Source organism: Brachycentrus maculatus, unplaced genomic scaffold, assembly GCF_059751285.1.
Source record: "Brachycentrus maculatus isolate JH-2025_06_01 unplaced genomic scaffold, ASM5975128v1 h1tg000032l, whole genome shotgun sequence".
In the NCBI taxonomy this organism is placed as follows: Eukaryota; Metazoa; Arthropoda; class Insecta; order Trichoptera; family Brachycentridae; genus Brachycentrus; species Brachycentrus maculatus.
The window spans coordinates 1119934-1134759 of NW_028280786.1; the positions used below are offsets into that span (position 1 = coordinate 1119934).

At 33.6% G+C, this 14826-nt stretch overlaps 1 protein-coding gene across 1 annotated transcript in view; it reads right to left on the minus strand.

Moving 5' to 3' along the window:
* Positions 1–1464: 1464 nt before the first annotated feature.
* Positions 1465–14826, minus strand: part of Lis-1 (LisH and WD40 domain-containing Lis-1) — a 46943-nt gene continuing 33581 nt past the window's right edge. Inside the window, exons 3-10 of the mRNA XM_088273168.1 lie at positions 8628–8781; positions 7706–7852; positions 7011–7167; positions 6034–6211; positions 4814–4949; positions 3649–3804; positions 2914–3109; positions 1465–1799 (exon numbers count right to left, since the gene is read on the minus strand). Of these exons, the coding sequence (XP_088129294.1) occupies positions 1726–1799; positions 2914–3109; positions 3649–3804; positions 4814–4949; positions 6034–6211; positions 7011–7167; positions 7706–7852; positions 8628–8781 (1198 nt within the window). The 3' untranslated portion in view covers positions 1465–1725. The remainder of the gene's footprint in view (positions 1800–2913; positions 3110–3648; positions 3805–4813; positions 4950–6033; positions 6212–7010; positions 7168–7705; positions 7853–8627; positions 8782–14826) is intronic.

The following is a 14826-nucleotide window of genomic DNA, read 5'->3' on the forward strand; positions in this document are numbered from 1 at the left end:
ATCGTTATTCGTCTCCGATACTACAATTTCAGATTATGTATATAAATAAGTTACAATCGATATATAATTATTGAACAATAAAAGCTTTCCATTAAGGGGGCTACAATGACTTGAACAATAAAAAAAGTGTTACAATCGGCAAGTGCAAAGAAAAACACATTTTTATCTTAAAGTATTAACAGTATGACTAAACCTACCCTATTATGTACTTGAGTATGTAATAAGCCATTTTGTTTAAATACTTCAGCAGATTATTACCAATATCTGATTAATATTAAGTCTTCCATTATAAAAAGTCTATTAAAGCGGGTTTAAATTACAAAAAAGATGCACTGAAAGTTACTAAATTACAAAATCAATAGGTCAAAAGTCCATTGATTTAATTATATAAAACAATTTGAATTAAGAGATGAAAAAATTGCAAAATGTTGGTACACCTGTAATGTGTGAGTTACAGATTAACAGGTAGAATGGTGTGTGAGTTTTCGTGAGGGCAGCGTTACGTCAGGTTTAATTAGCCTTTGTCTGATTTAGTTGAATTTTCTTTGGTTGCAAAGAATTTTCTTATAGACCTGAGTTAACTCCTTAAAGAACATCTTAATTGATAATATTGCTGTGGTTTGTCTTTTTTCTTTGTACTAGTTATGTTGGATAAAGAGATAACATCTAATTTCCAAACCCCCTGGGATAGGAATAACCATCACCCGCCTTGCATAACTCACCTCTCTACTCTACCAATCTCTTTTTCACACTTCACAGATGTACCAACCTAACAAAAAGATTATAAACTTTATCAATTTGTTTAAAATAGTAATCAAGAAGGTTGGAGATTGTACAAAACATGGGATTGATAAGCGGTGTTTCTATCTGAACTACAAAATTTACTGCATTTAAAATACAATCACAATGTTAAAATCTTACGAAATACTAATGTATGGATTCTGTCTCCAATATATTTTAAAAACAAAACTACGATAGAAAGAGATAAAAAGGAAATTATTGCACTTTAAAAGCGCAAAGTTTCGGTTACATACATATATAAGTTAGTCATTTCCACCTGTTCTGTTGAGACTAAAACTCATATTTTCAATAAATAACTTGTTTTACTTTAAAATATTTAAGTAAAAACGTATTACAAAATGAGCATTTGAATATAATGCGCGGGATGACAGTTTTTTGTTGGCCGTATTGTCCCTTTTGACGAAGTCGCAAGAAGGAGAAACTTGTTCCCCACTGATAATTTAACCAGATATAATGTCGGGTATTCATGAAATGAAGTTAGCGTAGAAACCAACTGCCACAATGAATCCATTAAACCAAATCTCATCCAAATACAATAAAAAAATAAACTAAAAAAAATTAACCAAGAAAGTTTATTCTAATTGACTTAAAATAATATATTTATAATTTCCTATAACTTATAACACAGCTGGGACACGGGGCGTCTTATTTATCTTGTTTATAATGAAGAGGCATGTGAAGAGAGAAATTCATCCTTCTCTCTTTGACGCACACAGTCCCCGAAATCACACCACAATTTGAACAAAATTCCGCCAGTAATGTTGGCAGGGCGGGTTGCATAAATAGTGATTAATTATTGATCAAATAACGTTGAAGAACACATGATAAACAATATTGAGGAGAAGGCGTGCCCTAATATGATGGAAACAACATCAAGTGTTTTTACATTTATTCCCGATGGCAGGTAAAGTGAGATAAATTAATTTAGCGACACTCCCACACTTTTATATTCTGATCTACGCTTCCAGAGATCACATACGGCAACACTTTGTGGAAATCTGAAAACAAAACAATCAATTGTAGTCCTTTGACACTTGTTAAACTAATAATTATTTTTCAAGGATAAGATGACGGAAAGAGTTGAGCTTTGAATTAACTTTTGCAAAATTAATGGAAGGTATGCATCGATTGACTTGACATTCTGTTCATTCAGTCAAGTCATTAACAACTTTACAGTTATGACTGTTATATCAGTCAAATTCATCTCTCTTTTGGGAAATGAAAGCTAAAGCTGACGGCATTTTAAAGAAAAAACAGTTATAACTGATGGAAAATAATGAATAACATCCCTTTATTAAATGTCTACATCCAAAATGTTCCAATATCCGAGTTGTTTTGATGAAAAGTTATATATAATATGTGACAATTATGTAGAGCAAGTGTTATTTTTTTTTACATTTTTTTTTAAAGTTCTAGATTTCAATATAACAATAAGTTTTTAATAGTAGCGTAATGATAAAAATTTACTAATGCTAATCTAATATTTTTCAATAAATTTTACAAATTTATCGTTTGTAAGTAAAGTTTACGGTAAATAAAATATTGATAAAAAAAAAAAAATAACCATAAATTTCAATGCTCTTTTAATATTTCAGTAATAATTAAGAAGCAAAAAACAAGTCTAAGACTTGTTCATGTTTTCGGAATGCCCAGAAAATGTACTACATCCCAGCAAAAGCGGCATATTTTTAACTTAATGTTTACCCGCTATAGGCCAGAAAGTGTTGTTTTTGCATTTTGAATAAAAGGTATTGTTCAATTATTTTTTCAAATATATTCAATATATTTCAAATGGAGAAAAAACATTCAGGTTTTACCTAAAAAGATTTGTTGCACAGTAAAAAGTTCAATAAGTGGCTTGACATTTATATTTAATACATTTTATTATATTTTTAAACTTTAAAAACGATCTCTTGATTTTTTTATTTATTTTTATTTGTGACGTTGTTGAAAGGAGTGAGTGATATGATAGGGGCTGCCTAATATCTCCCATTGAAGTCTTACACTAAAAACATTATTTTTGCACATCCCCAAATATTCGAAGCAGAATACCTCAAAAGCATTTGCTTTGATTCTGAATGAAAAGGAAAGGGATAGTTGGGATATACTGACCAATACTGGTGATGAAGTGCTGGTGTGCATAAAGAGTCTTGAGACAGCGCTTGTTCTTAATGTCCCAGACCCGGATGGTCTTGTCGTCGGAGGCGCTGAGCAAGTAGCGCCCACCCGGGTGGAAGCTTAGCCCGCGAACCCAGTTGTCGTGCCCCGCCAGCGTCATGAGGCACATGCCCGTGCCGACATCCCATACCTGCAATATGGCACATATCATTCAAACTTATCCATATCCTGTACATTTAAGGTGAATTATATAAAACACTGATAGATGTTTCATGTTTTGGTCAGTTTCAATCGCCATGGGTATAGTAACGGCACGCAATCCAGATGCGAAATTGGAAACTGTGCCTCGCATACATATGATATTACTGACTTCTCCAAATAATAAATAAACTGGAACACATTTATTTTAACCTCATCAGACCTAGTGTTTCCTGTAGGATACATACTAAGGCTCTTCTAAAATTATAATAAGTGCGACTTTGCTATTTGTTTTTTCTGGATATTCTTCAACATTTATGTTACAGGTATGTATTTACAAATAAAAATAAATTGAAACCCAGAAAAAATCTTATTGTCTATTGGAGTATTTTAGTAGAGATTTAGTTTTATCAAGTGATTTGGATTAACCATAAATTTAGTGTTTCTTATCGAGATGAAATGGTCCTTTACATCAAGGGTCTGGGGGGTTAAACATGAATATAGAAGTGGATGTATAAAGGTGTCGCATACCCTGATGGTCTTGTCACGCGAGCCGCTAGCCAGGAACGGGCCGAGGTGGGCCCCCTTCCGATTGTCGTGGCCCGCTGCCTCGTTGATAGGTCCCGCTGCACTTTCGGGAGCCCACGCCACACACTCCACCACGTGGTCATGGTCGCGCAACTCCACCTGGAACAAACACATTACTGGCTTTACTCAAAATGGTTCAGTGTTGAGTTACCACCAGATCGAGGTAATTACCTGGGGCTTGGGTAGAAAAGAAGTCCGTTAGAATTGTGCAAATATTACTCTGACTTCTAATCCAATCTCTCCAGCAACTCACCATTTATGTTACCTATGTGATGTCATCAGCAATATTGGTGATAAAGCTGATAGATTGGACAGGTCGGAGGCAAAAATGAGGTGAGAATTCTTAACTTTTTAGAATTCAGTTAGTGAAACAAAAGCTTTAGGTCGGCACCCCTTTTGTAAAAGCAAAAATTTTGCTTATTTATTGTAACTGCAGACAGTTGGTAGAATTCCATATTGAATTGTTGGGTAATATATCCAAAATTAGACAAGGTTTATTGGATTGAATTCTACATTTATTAAACACAGAGCGTTTGATAATGTCTTAATAAGACGAAACGCGTCACATATTTACATATACATAAATAAATGTAGAATTTCATCCAGTAAACCTTGTTTAATTTTCGATATATTACCCAACAAAAATTTTGCATTGGAAAAGAAGAATAAGTTTTTTTTAAATTATTGTATGTATTGTGTATTTCGTAATTTGGTAAATATAAGGAACACTTCACAGTAATAACGTTCCAATTTAACAATTATTTTCGGATTATGTATTTACTGTGTTATTTTACTATTAAGAAGACACTGATGAATCATATCTAGAGGGCACTGGTATGATTTTGGGCGCGACATATCTATTTCGTGTCTCTTCCCTACTAGCGACAATGGCGTATAGTGTTGGCAGGCAAACAAAAATAGTTAAATGACAAGAAATTCTATATCGTTTCATCTTTTTATACAAATTCTTCATGGCATTGTTCATTAGTTCTAATCTCGGGACATGGGATTTCCATCCTTAACTAGCGCATTTTGTTGATGCTGCTGTATTAGGAGTACCTCGAGACCCTCCCGAAGCGAGCTAGTACATAGTGGGGTTGGCAATCACCTTGCAGTCCTTGGAGTCCGTCTGCCATACTCGAACAGTCTGGTCGTTGGAGCAAGAGGCGAGGAGGGAGCCGTCTGCGGAGATGCGGACCATTCGAACCCACTCCCGGTGACCGCTGTACGTCTTTACGCAATACCTGAAATCATGGCACAATAAATATGATGTATGATAGATGTTCGAATGGAGCAAAATGGAAAGAATACAAGGCAAAAATAAACATAACCTATTTATTGTAACTGCAGACAGTTGGTAGAATTCAATATTGAATTATTGGGTAATATATCCAAAATAAAACACGGTTTTTTGGATTGAATTCTACATTTATTTATGTATATGTTAATATGTGATACGTCTTGTCTTCTTAGGACATTATCAAACACTGACTCTCTAGTCAGTGTTTGATAATGTCCTAAGAAGACGAAACGCGTCACGTTTTAACATATAAATAAATAAACGTAGAATTCAATCCAAAAAACTGTGTTTTACTTTGGATATATTACCCAACAATAAACATAACCCACAAAATTCAGAAAGATGTGTTGACATAGTTAGGACCTGTGGAACAAAAGAGTGTGGAAAAATAGTAAAATAAATCTATGAAGGAAGCGTAGTAGGGAGTAAAAGCTGATGAGAGCTCGGGATAATTGAGTACAATAAATATTTGAATATGGAGGACTCAGGGCCCATCAGATGCATGAATATGGAAGAATCGAAGAATGTTTGCAAGGAGTAATCTATTGTTCTATCCTATCTGCACACCCCTTGAGGTAAAGCAGCGTGATGGATATTCAGTTAGATAAAACAAATATTTTATGGATAGGTTTATACACGACTACAGGTTCAATAATGAAAAAGGTCATCAATACCGCCACAACACAACATGGTGATTTAAAAAAATGTAATTTGTTTTAATTTTGTATAAATTTTGATTAAATAAACACCTGTTTGTAAAACACACCCCCTTAAAGATGGTCAAATGATAAATACATATTTAAAGACATGATCGCTAAATCGTCCCATCATATTTTTTGTGAGAAACAAGCGGAGCGGCATTGCACTTCTTAGCCCTTAAACGGAGGGGGAGATCTATACAGGCCGCAGTGAATGGGACAAGATTCATCCATGGCACAATCACCAAACTAGAGCAAGAACATGAGTGGCATCACACAGGAGTGGAGTCACAACTCCCGAGTTGTACCATTCTATGGGAGTTCACTGACCCGGTAGTGACATCCCATGCCTTGATGGTCTTATCTCGGCTGCCGGAGTAGACGAGATCGCCGCTGGGAGCGAAAGCCACAGAGGAGACATTGTGGTCGTGACCGTGCATGGTCTTGATACACTCGTACGTCTGCTGGAAGTCCCACAGCTTAATAGACATGTCTGCACTGCACGAGACTGGAAATATAAAAATTCAAAATTAACCTGTGCCGTCGATGAAGCATAGAAGGGGGGAAAGAGGAAATGTATCGCAAACGAAGTCACATCCTTGGAGGACCACTACTGGACTCCGAGAAGGTGAAGCTCTTACCACCAAGACAGGTTGTGAGCTACATGACTCGTGTAGGTCTTGAGAGTGAGCTGTGATACAGAGGGAGGTCACAATAAACCTAATATGGTGGCAGTGACATAAGGGATGCAAGATCCTCTGACCTCACAACACAAAAAAAGAGGAAATGTATTCGTTGACCACAAATATTAGAAGAAAAAGAACATTTAAAAAGAGTAATGATCTTCACCCAGCTGGCGATTATTATGCCTTGTTGGTAAAAATATTTGGAATCCATACATATATCATAAATCTCATGACCCTTTATGTTTGAGTTATGTTTGATAATATAAAATTATCATTGGGCTTCAACTTTCGTTATTTAGGAATAAAAATATATAAATCCTCCTGACGGATATTTTTTTTTTTTTACATAAAACTACTAAAACAAGAATTCAGACAAACACTAAACAAATTTAAGAAAACTACATCAAATATTTATTTTAAAAATTGAAATAACTTCGCATTCATTAAATGATAGTATAAGTTCCTTTATAAGCTTAACCCTGTTAGATATAGTGTCATTTGGTTAAAGAGGCACAGCAAACACACAAAGCAAATAAATATATGGACTTATTGTAGTACATCGGAATAGTTTTAACAAAGTGATATTACTGAAACTAGTAAATAACAAATTTTCCTAGTTACCTAGTAATTTGCCGTGCTGATCAAATGCTATATCTTGAATGGGGTCCGTATGACCCTTGAGTGTCCTCTCATATTCGCCCGTTTCAAAGTCCCAAACTTTAATGGTTGCATCCTCGCTCGCTGACACCATCATGCTGAATACTGGGTGGAATATCACCTGCAAAGGGGATACAAATAGACTGTTTGTGTTACTACATTTGAAAAAGCTGGAGGGTTTTTGTTATGATATATGGATGAAAAAAAAATTGATTTTAAAAATGTAGTGTAAAAATTAGGGATGTCCTGACTCGTTGGCATTATTCAGCTAAGCCAAAAAATGCTAATTAGTGGTAGTCAGCCACAAGCTGATGATTAGTTTAACGATAATAAAAACATCTAGAAGTTACTTACATACAAAGGCAAAATTTTATTTATTAAAAATTATTACTTATGAAATGAGATCATACAGCGAAAAAGTTAGATTAAACTACTTTTTCATATATTTTCTTTTCGTATTCATATTTGAACAAATGGAAGATTAATATACTTCAATTTTATCCTTCTTCTGGTAGAAGACAATCTCTTTTCCCTTCAAAATATCACCCTATTCTGAGAAGATTCTATATATGAACAGTCGGGTGAATAAGCAGTTGGTTCAATTCAAGTAAATATATAATGGGACAGGTGAAATACCTGTTAATTTATCTTTCCGTTACCTTTGTGATGGGTGCTCTGTGCCCCATCAAGCAGAACTTCTCTGGGGGTCGGGGGATCCATTCAGCCGGGGTTCTCTTGGCCCGCGTGGGCGCCCCCTCGATATATTCCTTCTGCGCCTCCGACAGCTTTGACTCCAATTCCATAACCTGAGAACCAAACAATTATTGCATGAGCATTTGTGTAAATAACAGGGACAGGGATTTACCTCTCAATCTCACAACTTTGTCTTTTTTGGATTTTTTTGTTTTTTGATTTCAGTCACTTTAAATTTTACCCAAAATAAAAATAAATCGGTAAAGACAAAATCGTATAACGATAAAGTAAATGAAAAATTATATTCTCAGTGTTTCCACAAGTTTCCTAAATTTCAGTTTTGGTATGAAATGTTTAAATATATGAGTGAGTGCCTAATTTCAACAGAAAATAAAAACATTTGAATGGGAACTATATACATGAATGGAGTATCTGGTCTACAAAGTGGAAAAGGTAAATTTATGAGAATGTTACGTAAATATGATTTTTAATGGTTAGAATTTTTATTCAGTTTTTGTAATCCCTAAATAGAATAAACAATTAAATTTTTCTCTTTTTTACGTAAATGATATTTTTTGTATTCTTATATGTTTCTTATTGTCATGTTGAGAAATACAATATATACATACAAATCCATAATAACTTTTTTCTAACAGGGCTAATATATATTTATTACTACAAGAAATAGAAAAATCATTTTGCAACTCTATGTTTATTGTTTACTTCATTCGTATACTTGAGGGTTTAGATATTAAAATTACATCTACGTAGAAATCATTTAACAAGGTATAGGTTATTTAAAATTCAAGTAATATTTTACAAAAAAAAGTCTAAATTACCCTTCGTCTTAATTATTACATATTTGTCATAGTTATTAAATGAATGAACCTTCTTCTGGAGTCTTATGACAGATGTCCACTTCTTCTCCAAGAGTCCCCCAAACTTGCGATCCATCTCTCCGGGCATGTCAGCCTCCTTCTTGAATGCTTCCAGGGCATCATTGTAGCCATTGCTGCTAAGGTAATCCGCGATGGCCTTGTTACTGAAAACAAGGGAAAAACACACGTCAATTTTATTATGTAGTAAGAATTATCACTATCTTTTCAGCATTATTAAACAAAATTCGCTGATATTGAGGAAAGTACAGACACACCTGGCTCTACCCTTATCAGGAAATACATCATCCACAAATATTATTATTATATTCACGAGTGAATGGAATTAGATTTAAGTTTTGTACTGACATTTCTTGGTGGAACTGCATGTTATACAATAAAATAACAACTATGTAATTTTTTCCAAATGAATTTTATTTGACCAGTAACCGGGTTTCGTCGTTACCGACATCATCAGACTGGTGATGTCAGTTACATCGTAACCGACATCACCAGTCTGATGATGTTGGTTACGACGAAACCCGGTTGCTGTCAAATAAAATTCATGCCGAAAAAATTACATAGTTGTTATTTTATTATATGAATGGAAATAGCACTTCATTGATATTTGGCACATACAATAAACACAGCCTAATCATTTTTCGTCCGCCTCCGTGGTGTAATGGTCAGCGTGTTTAGCTACCGTGCTGGAGGTCCCGGGTTCGATTCCCAGGAGGGGTGAAAATAAATATTAGTGATTTTACACTATAATATTTATTTAATATTACCCTGGACTGGTTCCTGAAGCGCAAGAGTGATCACCTTGCCTTCATGTAAGTAATGATCAAGATAACACTGCGTCAATTCGATGCAGTGCCCTATGCACCAATGGGTGCGGATAAGGGTTATAAGTAAGTAAGTAATCATTTTTGGAAATTGCACAAAAATAAAATTGTTTTGCTACGTTCATTAACAAAATAATCAGTATATATTGACCCAGTCAGGAATGGCACGTGCGACATTGTGCTAACTATTATGCTACATAACTATGGAATTTTTTTTATACAGCATATTCTTTTTAGAACTAGCTTTATAAACTTTTTTAGAACTATATATATATATATATATATATATATATATATATATATATATATATATATATATATATATATATATATATATATATATATATATATATATATATATATATTTATATATATATAAAACGAAAAAACATTTTCCTGGAAATCACGAGAAAATAAGTTAAGAACGTACTCAACAAAAATGTTCAGTTTCCAATGTGATAATTATGGAATTGAATGTAAGGCAGGATCACTGTTCTGAATTTTAAATACATAACAATTAGGTAGGTATATTGTAAAATTATCTATGGCAGAGTATTAGTCACAAGGCCACGTGGTATCTAGCGTCTGTAGAGGCCGCCAAAACAAACCGGAATCACTTGGAAGCGTGTTAATGAATAATAAATGAATATACGAAGATAATAAATAGGTCGGAAATATTCAGTGAAAATTGTATCGGACAACTTTTCATCAAGAATTGCAAGATAATTGCATAAATAGGGCAATAGGCAAGTTCAAATGGCACAAGTTACACTGCCCAAAGAGTAAATATTATGTGTAATATTTCCGCTATTCATTTACCATGATATAAAAAAGTAAATCGTTTGTTCAAAATCTTTAATCTCCTAAAGTTATTCAACGATTATTATTAAAAATGTATAATTTTTTTTTTAACAATTTTTTTATTGCAGTGGCAGCACCATCTCTTGAACGTAACAGTAATACACGCAATGCTAAACATTGCTCGTGGTGGATGGCGTGCTTCTTGACACTGCTATCATTGTTATGATTGCTATAAGAGGATTTTTAATATTTTCATTGCTTCACAAGCGTTGTTATAAACACATGTGCTTTTCATTATCCATGACCGGGTAAAACTAGTTGTTATAAAAATATTTATTAAAAAAAAAACAAAAAAGTCGGTTTACTTCATGTGCAAGTCAACGAACAAATGAAGCTATTAAATTACAATTAAATTAATTTTAATAGTCGAATGATCAGTCACTGCCGAAAATGTAGCTATACATAGCTTATTATGTCGACCGATTAATTTTCGTACTAAAAAGTTCTCTAATCTACTTTTGACGATATTTTTTTTTAAATTGCGATTGAAAAAACACAATTGGGAATATTATATGTATAAAATGTTTTTAAATGAAGTTACACTTGTTTTTATGTCTCGATTATCACAATCATCCGATCAATTATATCACAATAAAACACTATACATAATGGAAAACAAAAAAACATTTGATTTTTTATTACTGAATTTATTTGCTAAAATATTTTGAAAACACATTTCAAAATTTCGCAAGCTAATTATGTTTACATAATCACGTGCGTAAATAACTAACCGACTTGAGACCGGGCTCCACACTGGTGGTTAGTTTTCAACAAGGTCATCCACACTATTCAGAAAACATGTGATTTGATTTGTAAACAAACTACACACACAACTTTACATCGAGTTATCTATAATGTGTAGTACCTACTTAAGAAAACGCACATGGTATCAGAATCACTTTGTCATAGAAGTGTATTCATCAAAAAGCAGATCCATTAAAATGATGAAATAATCTTCTACTTCAAACCCTGATCCGCACCCCAATGGTGCATAGGGCACTGCGTCATATAAACGTGATGTGATCTTGATCGTTAACACATGAAGGAAAGGTGATCAGCTCTCCGCTTCAGGTACCAGTCCAGGGTAATATTGAATAAATATTAGAGTGAAAAAATCACTTATATTTTTTGATCCCCCCCCCCCCCCGGGAATCGAGCCCGGGACCTCCAGAACGGTAGCCGAGCGTGCTAGACCATTACACTACGGAGGCGGAATGTAATAATACAGCAAATAATAAAGTCAGGAAGTCAGTTTAAGTAGTAGGTACTTATATATGTATTGATATAATGTCGGGAATAGTGATATGAATCGAGAAAAAATGTTACTTATGTGTAAATGATCAGATAACGGTACCCACATACTAATAATCTGAAACGTTCATCCTCACGACTATCGCATTAAACGTCACTTATAAGTACTCACGGCAAATTAATGACGAGTCGGGTCGATATTGTAATATGTAAGGCGTTTTATAATATCGGGGACTAATTTTCAAAACTAGTCGTATGAACTTTTTGATAAAATATTTTCTATATTTCGATCCTCGTACGTATGTTATCATAAACCACAAAACGTATCTTAAATGTACCATATGTATTTCTTGTTCCGTACATTTCTACCGAGCTGTCAGGTTTTGTTTACGCCCAAAAAAGTAGTTTTACGAAATATATTTTTAACATAATTAAATGCATTTAAAATATGTATATATTTGAAAAAACTCTTCTTAGTTTCGATTTTTGGGTTACGATCTATAAGTATAAGGGTTGAATAAGGTTGTTTTTATATTACATAAAGTTCTTTTACATTAGAAAAAATATGAGCTAGATTTGTCTAATTTTCGCTTACTTCACAAAACTGGCAGTATTTGTCCACTCAGATATCCTATACTTAGCACTTAGTAGTACTAGTAGTATGTAGTTAGTTTTTAACGTTAGCGGTTAGATCGCAGTAGTACTTAATAGTATCATATTGCAAGTTAGTTTGAAACGCCAGTTCTATCTAAATTATAAACTTATATCACGGCAACCAATCAAGAATTTTGAAGGATTTGACAGGTTTTGTAAGGCAGCTCTTGATATGTACACAGATATTATGAACCTACTTTAGTTTCGTGCGTTAAAAAACGTTAAACAATCGCAGGCTGCCGGCAAAAAAAGTAAAAGTGTATATCGGCCGAGATCGTCGACCTCTCCTAGATGCACTATCTGACGTATGCCAAGTGTGGGAAATACGTTTTTAATCACTATTATTATTATTGTACTGGCCTCTGCAGCGCAGTGGTTATTGGCACGCAAGTGGTCTCTGGCTCGATTTCCGGTAGGTCAAAACGGTATTTTATTTTAATGCGTTGATCAATCGTCTTGTTTTACTACCAGGATAAAGCTGCTTCAATCCAAATCTGCGGTTAGATTCGAAATTGTTGTTATTATTGTCATTATCGGGGTACTTTTCATTCAACGATATTACATTTGTGTTGTCAGAAAATATAAACTGAATTACGTGAAATCAATACTAGGTTGTTCAAAACTTATCTTCCGTTTTGAATCGATGTACAGAAGACTGTTATTTTTTTAAAAACAAAAAAGACAAAAATAAATAGGCACAAAAAATGTATCAAAAAACAACTTTATATTACCTTAAGTAAATATAACGTAGGTGCTGTAGAAATCGCAGTTTTTCGTGACACGAGTAGTATACGATAATGTACAGTACTGGTTTATTTTTTTCGTTAAATAAAATAGTATTTTTTTACATCAACATGTTACGTACAACGGTATCGTTGAAAGCACCTAATGTATAGTATGGTATATACCCAGTATCGAACCGGTGTTAATCAAACGTGTCATCATAATTTTCAGCACTATTAGGTACCTAATAGCGTGACCTATCCAGTAAATCGCAGTCGATCAGGTTATCATTCCAACAATACTAGTTTTTCTCCAAAAACTTCAGGATAAAGAAATTGTAAGTCGGTCGGTTAATCACAGAGATGGGTCTCGCAGTAGCGTTGGTATGCAATCTGACGACATGGAGCGCCGATAACTCCAGACTTCGGTAGTCAAAACGTTGTGTTATTATCAGTTTGTTATCGCGAAAGTCACTGAAACGAATAAACCGTTCGCAAAATGTACAATACATCGCAACTGTCGACAAATTTCCAGAAACCGTCCAATAGTCACATTAAAATCATTTATTTATAATAACAAAATCGATAGTCGCAGCTTAAATTATTATCTGGTAAAAGATTTGGGTAATAACTAGGCATAATGTGGTATGAAGAAGGAAGATCTACATCGATTAATAAAATTGAAAAATGAATTGTCGAGAAAGTATCACCATTTATATTCCAGCGAGCACCAATACTGGTGATGTTAGTCGTTAGGATTGCAAGATCAATAATAGCTGAAGGATTTTTATATTATTATTATTTCATTTCCTCATTGCCAAAGGTCTAAAACCTGTTTCAAATAATAGAAATCCCTTTGACAATTATCCAATGCTACGCTGCAAATCTAAATTATTGGACCAACCCCTTTTTTTCTATCACCTGCGTACGATTAATATGTATCGCCTTGAACCTATGTATATTTCCCTATGTAAACAAAAGGGTTAAAATTAAATAAAACGATTTAAATTACAATTTTTTTTTTCAAGATGCAATTAAATAGATTTTTAAATATTTTTTATTATTAGAAATAATATCAAATAATAGGCGAATTCCCTGATGGCAACTATTTAACAAGTCAATGGTTTTGCATGCATTTTGAAAAGATGTCAGACTAAAATAACTAAACAATTCACAAAGATGTAAAAAAAAACATTTGTAAAATATGTGAGTTTGTTTATTGTGGTTTATAGTGATAGTAAATAACAATATTGATTTTACGTAATATTACGATGCTGACAGATCATTTCCGTTTACACGTGTTTTCAGTATTTCATTTAACCTTGTTTATCACGAATACTTCTTTTCTGTTTAGGAAACACTAGTCGGCGCCAAGTGAATGATACGTCGCAAACAGTACAGCCAGTATCCGGTATTCTGAAGTATAAAGCACATTAGGGTGCATCCATTATTCACAAGCGAGGTGGATCACTTCCAAAAACCGAGTCTTAACTGTACCCATTAGTGAAATAAATAAATGCCTTTAGCAATGTTTTTTTTTTAAATACATAATTCATGTATATTTATGATTATCAATACCGACTACAAGACAACAAATTAATGTGAGATTCTTCTACGTAATTGAAGCGTTTTGCAGCGACTACCACAAAATTATCCGGATGCACGTTTACTGGATTCCATGGTTTCTTATTATTTTTTAACCGAAATTAATTATGATCTACGAGTAACGTAAAATTTGACATATCAGTCGTATTGTGTACAGAATTTTAAAATTGTCTCCAAGAAATGAGAAAGGTATTTATGACGGAAGAAAAAAATCAGGGTAAAAATCCGGTCGGAGTTTACATTTCCGAGGAAAGAATATTAATAAATATAAAAT